The sequence below is a fragment of the Salvelinus alpinus genome, chromosome 3 (assembly GCF_045679555.1).
Source record: "Salvelinus alpinus chromosome 3, SLU_Salpinus.1, whole genome shotgun sequence".
In the NCBI taxonomy this organism is placed as follows: domain Eukaryota; kingdom Metazoa; phylum Chordata; class Actinopteri; order Salmoniformes; family Salmonidae; genus Salvelinus; species Salvelinus alpinus.
The window spans coordinates 87,683,360-87,700,845 of NC_092088.1; the positions used below are offsets into that span (position 1 = coordinate 87,683,360).

General features: G+C 44.4%; 1 protein-coding gene across 1 annotated transcript in view; it reads left to right on the top strand.

Annotated features, from left to right (window-relative positions):
* The window catches only part of LOC139571488 (protein sidekick-2-like), a 659,762-nt gene that overhangs the window by 521,398 nt on the left and 120,878 nt on the right, over positions 1-17,486 (top strand). The window contains exon 5 of the mRNA XM_071394417.1: positions 10,502-10,635. Coding sequence (XP_071250518.1) covers positions 10,502-10,635 — 134 coding nt within the window. The remainder of the gene's footprint in view (positions 1-10,501; positions 10,636-17,486) is intronic.

Here is a 17,486-nt window from a genome sequence, read left to right on the forward strand (position 1 = left end):
GTCGCGGTGAGGGGGGAGCAGAGAAGGAGGGGGGGGGGGGTGGAGACAGAGAGAGAGAGACCACCACAACATACAGTATGACATTACACTCTTCCATTGTGTCTCAGAATAGTTTGGACACTGTCACACTATGTCAACAGCGTTTTACACTCATACACTTCAAGTACACACACAAACACACAAGACTACGCGTGCGTGAAAGCACACGCACCAACACACATACCGATATTGATGGGAGCTGTACAGAATTATTATCAACGTTAGCTGTCAATCACTTTCCTCCCCCATGGCATCAAATAAATAAATTAACCCTAGATAGGAAATAATTACAAATGGAGTTGCATGACAGCTCCAGGCCCCAGCACAGCACAGCCAGGCAGGGCTCTTGTACCAGCTGTCTAGGCGGCCAACATTTCTTAGAGCTGTTGTCTGCTGTACAGCCTTCTGCCTTGCAACCACCTGCTGTACAGCCTTCTGCCTTGCAGCTGCCTGCTATCCATAGACTACTGACTCAATCCACATAGACTACTGACTCAATCCACATGGACTACTGACTCAATCCACATAGACTACTGACTCAACCCACATGGACTACTGACTCAACCACATAGACTACTGACTCAACCCATATAGTCTACTGACTCAATCCATATAGACTACTGACGCAATCCATATAGACTACTGACTCAAGCCACATGGACTACTGACTCAATCCACATGGACTACTGACTCAATCCACATGGACTACTGACTCAACCACATAGACTACTGACTCAATCCACATGGACTACTGACTCAACCACATAGACTACTGACTCAATCCATATAGTCTACTGACTCAATCCATATAGACTACTGACTCAAGCCACATGGACTACTGACTCAATCCACATAGACCACTGACTCAATCCACATGAACTACTGACTCAACCCATGTAGACTACTGACTCAATCCACATGGACTATTGACTCAATCCACATGGACTACTGACTCAATCCACATAGACCACTGACTCAATCCACATGAACTACTGACTCAACCCATGTAGACTACTGACTCAATCCACATGGACTATTGACTCAATCCACATGGACTACTGACTCAATTCACATGGACTACTTGTGTGGTGTGAAGAGGGGGGTTTGATGTGTGTATGTGTTTTTAATTTGACAAAGGCACAAGTACAGTGAAATACCTTTATTGCAAACTCAAAACCCAACAATGCAATAGTCAATAACAATGTATTACTAGACCAATGCCTATTCTCATTTTTTTTTTTTATAATCCCGTCTGTAATCGTGTCTAATTCCATGAACTGCACCTGCCTGCTTTTAATTCTCTTTTCCAAAATACAAAATACTTTTCTACACGATTTCTTTATAATGATTCACAATTTTGTGGTCCCCTTTCACACTACATTAGTATCAAAAGTCTAATGGCATTAAGGTGATTTAAGAATGTCTGCTAAATGAACCAAATATACATGTATATGTAAAAATGAACAATTGCAAAGCATGCTGAGTTTTATTCTAATGAGCTCCACCCCGAAACAAGGCCAATGACAATAGCCAGGGTATTTTGTAGTTGTATTTCGTATTATCAAATGTATGCCCATCCCTCTGTGTGTGTGTGTGTGTGTGTGTGTGTGTGTGTGTGTGTGTGTGTGTGTGTGTGTGTGTGTGTGTGTGTGTGTGTGTGTGTGTGTGTGTGTGTGTGTGTGTGTGTGTGTGTGTGTGTGTGTGTGTGTGTGTGTGTGTGTGTGTGTGTACGTGTACAGAGTAGGGCTGTGGCGGTCATGACATTTTGTCAGCTGGTGATTGCCAAGCAAATAACTTCCTGCCTCTCACAGTAATTTAATGTTAATTGAATGTTTCTTATGGCTGAAGGGGCAGTATTGAGTAGCTTGGATGAAAGGTGCACAAAGGTGCACAGAGGTGCCCAGAGTAAACGGCCTGCTCATATGTCATAGTTGCTAACATATGCATATTATTATTAGTATTGGATAGAAGACACTCTGAAGTTTCTAAAATTGTTTGAATTATGTCTGTGAGTATAACAGAACTCATAAGGCAGGCAAAAACCTGAGAAGTTCCACTTTCTGTATGGATTTTTTCTGGGGGTGGCAGATTTTCAACCAAGCTCTCATTGAAAATACAGAGAGATATTGATGAGTTTTCACTTCCTACGGCTTCCACTAGATGTCAACAGTCAATAGAACTTTGTCTGATGACTCTAATGTGAAGGGGGGCCGAAGAAGACAGGAATGAGTAATCACTGCCATGAGGTGCCCACACATTGAACTGGCGGGTTCACGTGAGAGTATAGTTTCTGGTGCTCTTTGAAACCAGGAAGTTACAGTAAAAACACAACTTCTCAACACAGAGGTTGAAACATTCATAACCGATGTGGACTACATTAATATATATGTTGATTTGTAATCTCGGAAGAAAATGGAATGTCAAAGTTACATAGTATCCCTAATATTGCTATCGCTAGCAGAACTCATGGTTTATTTTAGGGATGAGAAGACTTCGTGATTCTTTAGTAAAAGGAAGTTACGGAATCTGAGGACAAGTCACGTTAAACAAGACACATATTCACTGTTTCAAACATTATCTTCTGCACTGCACAGGTGTGTGAATCTTTTGTCTTTTTAGTCCAATAAACTTTATGGTTTCTTCAACAGAAGAGGTCGCTGTTATACCTGAATTTGATCCAAATCCAATGAGGTGTTGGGTCTCCTGTTCTGTGTCGTTGAGAGCGGTTGTATGAAACCAATTACTACGTCAAGCAAAGCTCTTAACCATGCCAGACCACTTTTAACATGCCATAAATTCAGCGTGTGAACTGTGCGTTATGTATCTTTCAGTGCAGATTATATGTTTACAAGTATTCAGGTACACAGTGGGCTGCATTACATAGTAGTCTAGTCCTACTGCCTGTTAATACAGTGAACATCTATCCACAATACTAACTATATTCATCCCAGGCCAGTTTCTTATCCTTTAAGCTACAGGCATCGCTACGCAGTGTCCCTTTTTTGGAAAGGTCCCGGGAATCACCTGGGATTCATTTAACGTACCAGACAGTCCACATTTAAGATAATCCATATTTGATCACTATAGCGATGGTCCAGCATGTGTTTCCAGGGCGATGAGCTAGGACGATGGTATTAAATATTAACCGTGGATCATAAGCCTCTGCTCAGTCAGTCCTGCGAGGCGCTTTGGGGCGACAGACAGTTTTGAGGCCCATACAACGGTCAGGGAATCCCAAATGAAGCCTCTCTCGCTTGGAGATACAGTACTTTAAAATCAATCAGTCAAGCGGTTGGAACTCGTAAGTCATGGTAAAAACCCAAAGAACAGGTATACATCACCAATAACACCCTGTCGCTTCCTTACATCACCTCGATATCTCTCCTCTACTGGGAGCCATTCTATTGTTTTCCACATGCAGCATTGGAGAGATAGTGTGTGTTTTTATTATGGGTTCAGCTCAGACACACCAACCTGGTCTTAGATAATTTCGTATTATTCTGTATGTAAATCCAAGACAATCCATTTGTTATGATATGTTACGTTTCGTGTGATATGTGTTCAATTGTGGATGTCAATCACCCATTTTCAATTATATAATATGGATGGTAATCCATAACATATGTTACAAATATGCAAAATATACAATATGTTAAACAAAATGTATTTATTCCATTTTAGAATAAGGCTGTAATGTAACAAAATGTGGAAAAATGAAGGGGTCTGACTACTTTCTGAATGTAATGTATAAGGCAATGTAAGTGATCCCGGATAAAATGAACAAACTTACAAATAGGAAAAGACGGAGGAGGACTATCCGTACCAAACATTAAATTGTATTTCCAGGCATTTCACCACATATTAAATTGGTTTAGACATGATTTTTCCGCCCCCTGGCTGAGTATAGAGAGGAATATGATGTCTCCTATTGTTCTGGATGTCACGCCCTGACCTTAGTATTCTATGTTTTCTGTATTATTTTGGTCAGGTCAGGGTGTGACGAAGGTGGATTTGATTGTTTTGTATTGTCTAGGGTTTTTGTATGTCTAGGTGTGTGTGTGTAATCTAGGCATATGTAGGTCTATGGTGGCCTAGATTGGTTCCCAATCAGAGGCAGCTGTTTATCATTGTCTCTGATTGGGGATCCTATTTAGGTTGCCATTTTCCAGTTTGGTTTGTGGGTTATTGTCTATGTGATGTTGCATGTCTGCACTCGTGTCATTTAGCGTTCGTTTTGTTATGTATTATCATCACGCTGCGCCTTGGTCTCCTCACTGCGACGATCGTGACAGAATAACCCACCATAACAGGATCAAGCAGCGTGAAAAGGAGGAAAGGCGCTTAATGGGAAAATGGACCTGGGAGGAGATATTAGATGGAGCAGGACCCTGGACACAGCCGGGGGAGTATCGCCGTCGTAAGGAGGAGTTAGAGGCAGCGAAAGCGGAACAGTGATACTACGAGGAAAAATACCGGAGAATAGAGGAACGGCAACGATATGTAGGTACACGGCTAGCACGGAAGCCCGAGAGGCAGCCCCAATATATTTTTGGGGGAGGGGGCACACGAGGAGAATGGCTGAGTCAGGTAGGAGACCTGAGCCAACTCCTCGTGCTTACCGTGGGGAGCGTGTAACTGGTCAGGCACCGTGTTATGCAGAGATGCGCACGGTGTCTCCAGTTCGCATTCTTAGCCCGGTACGCTCTATTCCAGCTCCTCACGTTTGCCGGGCTAGAATGGGCATCCAGCCAAGACATATTGAGCCAGCTCTATGTTCTGGATCTCCAATGCGTCTCCACAGTCCAGTGTATCCTGTTCCTCCTCCCCGCACTCGCCCTGAGATGCGTGTCCTCAGCCCGGTACCACCAGTTCCGGCACCACTCACCAGGTTTCCAGTGCGCTTCCAGGGTCCAGTACGTCCTGTTCCTCCTCCCCGCACTCGACCTGAGGTGCGTGTCCCCAGCCCGGTACCACCAGTTCCGGCACCACGCACCAGGCCTCCAGTGCGCCTCCAGGGTCCAGTAGGGCCTGTTCCTCCTCCCTGCACTCGCCCTGAGGTGCGTGTCCCCAGCCCGGTACCACCAGTTCCGGCACCACGCACCAGGCCTCCAGTGCGCCTCCAGGGTTCAGTACGCCCTGTTCCTGCTCCTCGCACTCGCCCTGAGGTGCGTGTCCCCAGCCCGGTACCACCAGTGATGATCCATGGCACGAAGCCTCCAGTGATGATCCATGGCACGAAGCCTCCAGTGATGATCCATGGCACGAAGTCTCCAGTGATGATCCATGGCAAGAAGCCTCCAGTGATGATCCATGGCAAGAAGCCTCCAGTGATGATCCATGGCACGAAGCCTCCAGTGATGATCCATGGCACGAAGCCTCCAGTGAGGAGTCATGGCACGAAGCTTCCAACAAAGGTCATCAGTCCGGAGCCTCCGGCAACGCCCTCCAGTCCGGAGCCTCCAGAGACGTTCTCCAGTCCGGAGTCTCCAGCGACGCCCTCCTGTCCGGAGCTGCCAGAGTCGCCCTCCTGTCCGGAGCTGCCAGAGTCGCCCTCCTGTCCGGAGCTGCCAGAGTCGCCCTCCTGTCCGGAGCTGCCAGAGTCGCCCTCCTGTCCGGAGCTGCCAGAGTCGCCCTCCTGTCCGGGGCCTACGGCGAGGATCCGCAGCCCAGAGCCTCCGGCGATGATCCATGGGTCAGTGCTACAATTGAGGACTCAGTGTAAAGAAGGGGGGCGGCATCCAGATCCAGAGCCGCCACTGAGGGTAGATGCCCACCCGGACCCTCCCATATAAGTTCAGGTTTGCGGTCAGGAGTCCGCACCTTTGGGGGGGGGGGGGTACTGTCACGCCCTGACCTTAGTATTCTATGTTTACTGTATTATTTTGGTCAGGTCAGGGTGTGAGGAGGGTGGATATGATTGTTTTGTATTGTCTAGGGTTTTTGTATGTCTAGGTGTGTGTGTAGTCTAGGCATGCAGGTCTATGGTGGCCTAGATTGGTTCCCAATCAGAGGCAGCTGTTTATCGTTGTCTCTGATTGGTGATCCTATTTAGGTTGCCATTTTCCAGTTTGGTTTGTGGGTTATTGTCTATGTGATGTTGCATGTCTGCACTCGTGTCATTTAGCGTTCACGTTCGTTATTTTGTTATTTTGTATAGTTCAGTCTTCTTCGTTATTAAAAAGAAGATGTATTATCATCACGCTGCGCCTTGGTCTCCTCACTGCGACGACCGTGACACTGGAAGAGGTGGTTTTCACTGATACTGTATATCCCTTAAAACAATGTAAACTATGCTTTGGTTCTATTATTACACACATAATCTCTATTTGGCACAAAATTGAAAAACAATATAACTGGGAATCAAAATGGCATGCCCCTACTCCAATATTTCACAATTACGCCTTGCAATCTGGAGGGCGGCTTTTTGCATCGCCCCAATGGTCAAAATCATATCAAATGTTATTTGTTACATGCGCCGAATACAACAGGTGTAGGTAGACCTTACAGTGAAATGCTTACTTACAAGCCCTTAATCAACAATGCAGTTATAAGAAAAATAAGTGTTAAGTAAATAATAGATCAATAAAAATAACAAATTATTAGAGAGCAGCAGTAAAATAACAGTAGCGAGGCTAAATACAGGGGGTACCAGTCCAGAGTCAATGTGTGGGGGCACCGGTTAGTCGAGATAATTTAGGTAATATGTACATGTAGGTAGAGTGACTATACGTAGATAATAACCGGAGAGTATTATCTACGGGGGGGGGGGGGGGGGGGGTAGAATGCAAATATTCTGGGTAGCCATTTGATTAGCTGTTTAGGAGTCTTATGGCTTGGGGGTAGAAGTTGTTAAGAAGCTTTTTGGACCTAGACTTGGTGCTCCAGTACTGCGGTAGCAGAGAGAAAAGTCTATGATTAGGGTGTACATTTTTAGGGCCTTCCTCTGACACCGCCTGGTATAGAGGTCCTGGATGGCAGGAAGCTTGGCCCCAGTGATGTACTGGGCTGTACCCACTACCCTCTGTCGTGCCTTGCGATCAGAGGATGGGCAGTTGCCATACCAGGCAGTGATACAACCAGTCAGGCTGCTCTTGGTGGTGCAGCTATATAACTTTTTGAGGATCTGAGGTACCCATGCTAAATCTGTCTTTGCGTGTTTGGACCATGATAATTTGTTGGTGATGTGCTCTCAACCTGCTCCACTACAGCCCCATCGATGAGAATGAGGGTGAGCTCGGTCCTCCTTATCCTGTAGTCCACAATCAACTCCTATGTCTTGATCACGTTGAGGGAGAGGTTGTTACCCCGGCACCACACGGCCAGGTCTCTGACCTCCTCCATAGAGGCTGTCTCATCGTTGCTGGTGATCAGGCCTACCACTGTTGTGTCGTCTGCAGACTTAATGATGGTGTTGGATTTGTGCCTAGCCAAGCAGTCATAGGTGAACAGGGAGTAAAGGAGGGGACTGAGCACGCACCCCTGAGGGGCCCCCTTGTTGAGGATCAGTGTGGCAGATGTGTTACTACCTACCCTTACCACCTGGGGGTGGCCCGTCAGGAAGTCCAGGATCCAGTTGTAGAGGGAGGTGTTTAGTCCCAGGTTCCTTAGCTTAGTGATGAGCTTTGAGGGCACTATGGTGTTTAACGCAGAGCTGTAGTCATTGAATATAATTCTCGCGTAGGTGTTCCTTTTGTCCAGGTGGGACAGTGCAGTGTGGAGTGCAATAGAGATTGCATCATCTATGGATCTGTTGAGGTGATTTGCAAATTGGAGTGGATCTAGGGTTTCTGGGATAATGGTGTTGACGTGAGCCTGACCAGCCTTTCAAAGCACTTCATGGCTGCAGATGTTAGTGCTACCGGTCTGTAGTCATTTAGGCAGGTTACCTAAGTGTTCTTGTGCACAGGGACTATGGTGGTCTGCTTGAAACATGTTGATTTTACAGACTCAGTCAGAGACAGATTGAAAATGTCAATGAAGACACTTGCCAGTTGGTCAGCGCATGCATGCTCGGAGTACACGACCTGGTAATCCGTCTAGCTCGCGGCTTTGTGAATGTTGACCTGTTTAAAGGTAATTCTCACATCGGCTGCGGAGAGCGTGATCACACAGTCGTCTGGAACAGTTGATGCTCTTGTACATGCTTCAGTGTTGCTTGCCTCGAAGCGAGCATAGAAGTCATTTAGCTCTTCTGGTAGGCTTGTGTCATTGGGCAGCTTGCGGCTGTGCTTCCCTTTGTAGTCTGTAATGGTTTGCATACCCTGTCACATCCGCCGGGCGTTGGAGCCGTTGTAATACGATTCAATCTTAGTCCTGTATTGACATTTTGCTTGTTTGATGGTTCATCTGAGGGCATAGTCGGATTTCTTATAAGCGTCCGAATTATTCTCTCGCTCCTTGAAAGCGGCAGCTCTCGCCTTTAGCTCATTGCAAATGTTGCCTGTAATCCATGGCTTCTGGTTGGGGTAGGTACGTATGGTCACTGTGGGGACGACGTCATTGATGCACTTATTGATGAAGCCAATGACTGATGTGGTGTACTCCTCAATGCCTTCGGAAGAATCCCGGAACATATTCTAGTCTGTGCTAGCAATACAGTCCTGTAGCTTAGCATCTGTGTCATCTGTAGAATCTGTACAGATGTCATGAACAGTAATGGTTTGAGAACATTCCAAGACTTGATAGACACATACACATTACCAGGCACCTCCTCTTTTCTATATTTACAAAAAGTCAGCTATGCTGGCCTATGGAGTCCCTTTGGAAACTCAACTACTGAACCATCCAATGATGGGATTTAAAAATAAATGATCTGGGCTCCTGAAAGGACTGTTCTCTATAGTGTACAGTATAAACAACTTCTGGAAAGCTCAAATCCTGATATCCATTAAAAAGGTATGGTCCACATATCTAAGTGAATCTGAACAACCCTTTAATTTGAACAGAATATGGAAAGATATGACCTCAGCATCCCGTAATCTGAACCATCAACTGGTCTCCAGGTGGTGGAGTTTTTTTCATCATTTGTGAGTGGCAGCCCACAGGTAAGTACAAAGTATAGAATTATATGAATTTTTATATTATACCTGTAACCCCCCATGAAAAACAAAATGTGTCACAAAAAAAATCTCTACATCCCCAAAACTCATCACTACTGGGACAAGGCAATTTGCTTGCCCAAAATACTTTAAACATAAAGTGTTGCAGTATAAAAGTTTTGTTTTATCATTGATAAAGAGTTCAATATTAACTTGTGTAACTATTTGTCATTTTAAAATGTGTTTCATGGTTGCAATGGGATACAAATTCCATGGCAATTCAAGAACTCAATTCACATAGATGGTATCTAAACTGGGTGAACGTGTGGTGGGAGGTGAAGGGGTTGATTGTGTGTGTGCATGCGTGTGTTTGTGGTTGCGTGCGTGTTTGTGTTTGCATATGTGTATTCATTTGTCTCTGTGAGTAGAGGTGGGGGGATTGCGCCGCCAGGCTGTAGGACCAGGCATACACCCCAGGAAGCCAATCCTAGTACCTCACCGCTCCGAACAGAACACAAGCAAAGCACACTGCCAGGACACACAGCCGAGCCCCTTATTTACAACCCACCATGAATCACAACAACGTCTTACTGCTGCTGCTGGTTGCCAAGTGCATACTTGTTAAGTCTCTCAGACTTCCAGTTTATTATCAATACCATGGCCTTGTTCATTCAGGAGGATGCATTGAAGGTAAAAATGTTGTCTCTGGATATGCATGTGAATAAAGGCCTAATATTGTATGTCAAAGGTGCACATATGTGTTTGTATATATCTTTATTTTTGTATGAATTGTATCTGTTTATTTGTATCCTACATTTATTTACTACTTCCCTGCTTGTACAGTAGAATGTGTGTACCGTATGTGCAGTAGGATGCGTGTACCGCATGTACAGTAGGATGCGTGTACCGTATGTACAGTAGGATGTGTGTGTACCGTATATACAGCATCACCTGATCCTCACTGTGGTTTGCATTCCTCCAGGGGAGAGGTGCATTCACGTTAGTATGCTGACTCTTGGAGGAGAGAGAGAAGGAAGGGAGGGAAAGGGAGAGGGGGTTGGGGGCAATGAGTCGGAACATGCAATCCAGCTCCAAATTGGTGAACAGGCGCTGATAATAAGCAAACATTGATTGTAAACCGAGGCAGGGCTATAATTGGTAGAATGCAGGGAGAGGAGGCCTGGGTCTCACTCCACTGGTTAGCACAACACAGGGTGGGCGGGGCTGGAGCAGGGGAGAAGCTGGTACACACCACAAGAATATAACAGGACAACTGTAATCTTATTCAGCTCTGCAAAAACCTGGAAGGCATTCCTTCCTGGGGATGTTTTACACTGTAAAGTGTGTGTGTATGTGCGGAGGGGCCTTTTTGTCAGTGGTGTTTGTGGCACTGTAGTGACCAAACGTGTCTCTGTGTTCCTCAGAGCCATTACTCTGGACAACACTCTGGTCATCCTGTCCACAGTGGCCCCTGATGCTGGACGTTACTACGTACAGGCTGTCAACGACAAGAACGGCGAAAACAAGACCAGCCAACCCATAACCCTTTCTGTCAACAGTGAGTAGTACTGAAACCATTTGGAGAGACATGCACCACACACACACACACACACACACACACACACACACACACACACACACACACACACACACACACACACACACACACACACACACACACACACACACACACACACACACAGAGGGATGGGCATGAATTTGATAATACGAAATACAACTACAAAATACCCTAAAGATCAATGTATAAAAATAAAGTATAAGATACTTTTGCAAATTATTGTATTGAGTTAAAATAAATTAAAAATGAATACAAAAAACATTTGTAAGTAACGGGCCGAACAGCAACAACATTCTCAGGAATGGTTACAAAAACGTTTTACATGCTGACTGTGATATGTTGTTTTTTAACTATGTTAGTTGTCCAAAATGTAAATGTATACTGCAAATCACACTGGCTATTGTCATTGGCCTTACTCATTAGAATAAAACTCAGCATGCTTTGCAATTGTTCATTTTTACATATACATGTATATTTAGTTCATTTAGCAGACATTCTTAAATCACCATAATGCCATTAGACCTTTGATACTAATGTAGTGTGAAAGGGGACCACAAAATTGTGAATCATTATAAAGAAATCGTATAGAAAAGTATTTTGTATTTTGAAAAAGAGAATTAAAAGCAGGCAGGTGGAGTTCATGGAATTAGATATGATTCAAGACAAAATAAACTACCTTTTAATTGAGAATAGGCATTGGTCTGAAGACAAATAGCACCTCAATGCCTATTCCACCCATGCTCTACCAAGGTTTCCCATCACACAGCTTTGACCTACTACAGTAGCTATGTTGGTATTGTACTTCAAACTATGTGTAGGCAGGTTGCTTAGGATTCTAATCTTTTCAAACAGCCTAATTCATATTCTTAGAGGAGGTGCTTCCACAATAATGTGATTTGTACCCCATACAAGCTAAAGTATTGGATTCTTCACACACCACAGTAAGACATTATCCCATTACACTGCCTTTTCATGCTTTTTTAATTAAATGAAAGCATGCTTTGCTTTTATACTTACAAAACCTACAGCAACAGGCTTGATTGAGCTGTTTTGTCATGTGGTAATGTAGTGCGTGCCTGTATTTCCTTAAACCTAGATTTTAGAAATACATGTAAATGAAAAACAATAACATAATAAGACAAATCAAAATATATTTTATATTTGAGATTATTCAAAGTAGCCACCCTTTGCCTTGATGACAGCTTTGCACACTCTTGGCAAAAGTTTATGTACCTCCAATAAAGTTGATTTGCACATTTTCATAGAGATTTGAATTTAACACTGAGCTTCATCCAATGCCTAATATAGACATGACTATCGTCACATCTATAATTAAAGAGGGAGCAGACATTGCCTATGGCACAGTGCAGGGGGCGAGTTGATTAGAACAGAACTCAGACCCAGACAGTAGATCTCAGATGAGTAGAGCTAGTTGATGAGTAGAGGGACCGGAACAGAGCAGACAGACCGGAACAGAGCAGACAGACCAGAACAGAGCAGACAGATGGAACAAAACAGACATAACAGACATAATAGACAGACCAGACAGACAGACATAATAGAGCAGACAGAATAGAGCAGACAGAAAAGAGCAGACAGAACAGAGCAGTTAAAGTCAATATGGTATGTATGGCTGGTGGTAATTCAGATAGAGGTAGAGAGGAGGGAGAGTTAGTGGGGAGGCCTCGGCATGGCAGGACAGGGGGAGAAATGCCAGAGAGAGAGAGACACACGTTTTTGCCCCTGTGAAGGACACAAAGCCCTTGCGTGTGTGTGTGTGTGTGTGTGTGTGTGTGTGTGTGTGTGTGTGTGTGTGTGTGTGTGTGTGTGTGTGTGTGTGTGTGTGTGTGTGTGTGTGTGTGTGTGTGTGTGTGTGTGTGTGTGTGTGTGCGTGCGTGCGTGCGTGCGTGCGTGCGTGCGTGCGTGCGTGCGTGCGTGCGTGCGTGCGTGTGTGTAGGCTTATATCACTATCTGTGTGGGTTCCAGAAATCCCCCAATATCCCCACAAGGTCAGTAAAGCTAAGCGTCAGTATAGAGACAAAGTAGAGTAGCAATTCAACGGCTCAAACACGAGACGTATGTGGCAGGGTCTACAGTCAGTCACGGATTACAAAAAGAAAACCAGCCCCGTCACAGACACCGATGTCTTGCTCCCAGACAAATTAAACAATTTCTGTGCTCGTTTTGAGGACAATACAGTGCCAGTGAGACGGCCCGCTACCAAAACCTGTGGGCTCTCCTTCACCATGGCCAACATAAAACATTTAAACGTGTTAACCCTCGCAAGGCTGCTGGCCCAGACAGCATCCCTAGCCACGTCCTCAGAGCATGTGCAGACCAGCTGGCTGGTGTGTTTACGGACATATTCAATCAATCCCTATCCCAGTCTGCTGTGCCCACGTGCTTCAAGAGGGCCACCATTGTTCCTGTCCCCAAGAAAGCTAAGGTAACTGAGAAAAACGACTATCGCCCAGTAGCACTCACTTCCGTCATCATGAATGCTTTGAGAGACTAGTCAAGGATCATATCACCTCCACCCTACCTGATACCCTAGACCCACTCTAATTTGCCTACCGCCCCAATAGGTCCACAGACGACGCAAAGGTGATCACACTGCACATTGCCCTAACCCATCTGGACAAGAATTTAACACCATAGTACCCTCCAAACTCGGCATGAAGCATGAGACCCTGGGTCTCGACCCCGCCCTGTGCAACTTGGTCCTGGACTTTCTGACGGGCTTCCTCCTCAGGTGGTGTGGGTAGGAAGCAACATCTCCACCCCGCTGATCCTCATCACTGGGGCCCCACAAATGTGCGTTCTCAGACCTCTCTTGTACTCCCTGTTCACCCATGACTGCGTGGCCATGCACGCCTCCATTTCAATCATCAAGTTTGCAGATGACACTGCAGTGGTAGGCTTGATTACCAACAACGACGAGACGGCCTACAGGGAGGAGGTGAGAGACCTCGGAGTGTGGTGTCAGGAAAATAACCTCACACTCAACGTCAACAAAACAAAGGAGATGATTGTGGTCTTCAAGAAACAGCAGAGGGCGCACCCCCCTATCCACATCGACGGGACATTAGGGGAGAAGGCGGAAAGTTAAGTTCCTCGGCGTACATATCACGGACAAACTGAAATGGTCCACCCACACAGACAGCGTGGTGAAGAAGGCACAACAGCGCCTCTTCAACCTCAGGAGGCTGAAGAAATTTGGCTTGTCACCGAAAACACAAACTTTTACAGAAACAGAATCGAGAGCATCCTGTCGGGCTGTATCACCACCTGGTACGGCAACTGCTCCGCCCACAACCGTAAGGCTTTGTGAGGGTTGTGAGGTCTGCACAATGCATCACCGGTGGCAAACTACCTGCCCTCCAGGACACCTACACACCTACAACACCTACATCATCTTTTTAGTCTTCACAGGAAGACCAAAAAGATCATCAAGGACATCAACCACCCGAGCCACTGCCTGTTCACCCCGCTATCATCCAGAAGGCGAGGTCAGAACAGGTGCATCAAAGCTGTGCCCGAGAGACTGAAAAACAGCTTCTATCTCAAGGCCATCAAACTGTTAAACAGCCATCGCTAACATTGAGTGGCTGCTGCCAACATACTGACTCAAGTCTCTTGCCACTTTAATAATTGGATGTAATAAATGTATCACTAGTCACGTTAAACAATGCCACCTTTTATATAATGATTACATACCCTACATTACTCATCTCATATGTATATAATGTACTCTATGCCATCTACTGCATCTTGCCTATGCCGCGCGGCCATCGCTCATCCATAAATGTATATGTACATATTCTTATTCATCCCTTTACACTTGTGTGTATAAGGTAGTTGTTGTGAAATTGTTAGATTACTTGTTAGATATTACTGCACCGTCAGAACTAGAAGCACAAGCATTTTGCTACACTCGCATTAACATCTGCTAACCATGTGTAAAATTCTCCCTCGTGGGAACATTTCCAACATCCCCCACAGGGACGGGAGCTATTTTAAGATTAGGGTTTAGGTTTAGGGTTAAAATTAGGTTTAGTTTTAGAATTAGGGTTAGGTCCCCACAAGGGTACTAAAGCATACAGTATGACTTGTGTGTGTGTGCGTGTATCAGTATGCTGCAGTGCGTGTTTCAGTATGCTGCAGTGCGTGTCTCTCGGTCCCTGCATGGAGGTCCCTGACACAGCATTATTCCACTGGACCTCCCTGAGGTCCACCAACACTCAACTGATCCTAGATCAGTGTCGGAGGGAGAAAGAAGGAGTACAGGGGGTTATTCTGTCACACAAACCACACACAAAGACAGACACACACAAATTTTCTCAGTTGTTCCTGAGGTGTGTATGCCGCCATCACAACACGTTGTTTCAACGTGAACATTTGGGTAATATTTGGTTGAGATGTTGATCAATGAGATTTCAACCTTTTTCCAAATAGACAGCCAGACGTTTGTTGAATTCCCAATGTGTTATCACTAGGGCTCCCGAGTGGCACAGCGGTCTAAGGCACTGCATATCAGTGCTAGAGGCGTCACTACAGACCCTGGTTAGATTCCAAGCTGTATCACAACCGGCTGTGATTGGGAGTCCCATAGGGCGGCTCACAATTGGCCCAGCGTCGTCTTGGATAGGGGTAGGCCGACATTGTAAATAAGAATTTGTTCTTAACTAACTTGCCTGGTTGAGTAAAAATACAAAATCTAGGCTTTTCTAACGGACATGAGTCGGGAACAGTTGCTCATGGTCATGTGATGAGGTAGCCCCCGCCTGCGATGTTCAAAACCAGTGTCTGCCCTCAGACCAAAAGGGAATTTCCTCATGGTCTAAAGGTCAAAGACATCAGTTGCACCCATGGGTGACCCTGATTCATATCCCGTGTGTTACATTGGTGCCTGAAGTAGGGTGGTCTCTCATCGTGGAGGAGGTCAAAGGGGGGTGAATCTAGTGAGCATGGTTGCTCATGGTCATGTTATGAGGTAGCCCTGCCTGCAAACTTCCAAAACCAGTGTCTGCCCTCGGACCAAAAGGGAATTTCCTCTTGGTCTAAGATGTTGGTTGCTCCCGTGTAAGACCCGGGGTCGTATCCCGCATGTTACACTTTCAACCATCTAAAAACACAACATTTATTTTCCTGTGATCTAAATGTGTTATCACTACATTTTCAACCATTTAAAAACGTAAAGATTAATTGTCACATGCACAAGTACAGTGATATGCATTTCTTGCAAGCTCTTTCCCAACTGCAGTAATAAATATCAGTAGTAAACATATTTTACTATAAAATAAAGTAAAGTAGAAGTTCTTATCCATCAGAAGAAATGATAGAGGATACATTTTGTGCAAAAAAGTTAATATAATGCCAAAATAATCACAAAATAGAGTGAAAGAATACCATGCTATTGTTTGAAGAGAGTGCACAATTTTGAACATGAAAAGTTATTAATAAACAAATTAGGCACATTTGGGCAGTCTTTTTAACAGACATGCAATGGTCCATTGGATCAGTCTAAAACTTTACACATACACTGATGCCATCTAGTGGCCAAAAACTAAATTGCACCTTGGCTGGGATAATACATGATGGCCTTTCTCTTGCATTTAAAAGATGGTACAAAAAAATACAAAGGATCTGTTTTTTTTTCTTTGTACTATCTTTTACCAGATCTATTGTGTTATATTATACTACATTCCTTTCACATTTCCATACACTTCAAAGTGGTTCCTTTCAAATGGTACCAATAATATGCATATCATTGCTTCAGGGCCTGAGCTACAGGCAGTTAGATTTGGGTATTTGATTTGAGTATGTCATTTTTAAGGTTGAATAAAAACTGTTACATTAGTTTGTAAAATAGCCTTAACTTCAGGCTACAGTGCCTTCTGAATGTATTCACACCCCTTGACTTTTTTCCCATTTTGTTGTAAAAAAAACGCAGGCAAGTGCAGTTCAAGGTATTTTTTGTCACCGGCCTCCACACAATACCGCATAATGTCAAAGGGGAATTATGTTTTTTCAAAAGTTTTAGAAAAATTAATAAAAAATGAAATATCTTGAGTCAATAAGTATTCCACCCCTTTGTTATGGCAAGCCTAAATAAGTTCAGGAGAAGAAAAATGCTTAACAAGTCACATAATAAGTTGCATGGACTCACTCTGTGTGCAATAATGGTGTTTAACGTGATTTTTGAATGACTACCTCATCTCTGTACCCCACACGTACAATTATCTGTAAGGTCCCTCAGTCGGGCAGTGAATTTCAAACACAGATTCAACCACAAAGACCAGGGAGGTTTTCCAATATCTCAGAAAGAAGGGCACCTAAAAGCAGACATTGAATATCCTTTTGAGCATGGTGAAGTTATTAATTCAACTTTAGATGGTGTATCAAAACACACAGTCACTACAAGGATATAGGCGTCCTTCCTAACTCAGTTGGCGGAGAGGAAGGAAACCGCTCAGGTATTTCACAATGGAGGCCAATGATGATTTTAAAACAGTTACATAGTTTAAAGGCTATGATAGGAAAAAACATGAGGATGGATCAACAACATTGTAGTTACTCCACAATACTAACCTAACTGACAGAGTGAGAAGAAGGAAGCCTGTAAAGAATACAAATATTCCAAAACATGCATCCTGTTTCCAACAAGGCACTAAATGAATACTGCAAAAAAATTGGCAAACAATTCACTTTTTGTCCTTTATACCAAGTGTTATGTTTGGGGCAAATGCAATTCAACACATTACTGAGTACCACTCTCCATATTTTCAAGCATAGTGGTGGCTGCATTATGTTATGGGTATGCTTATAAT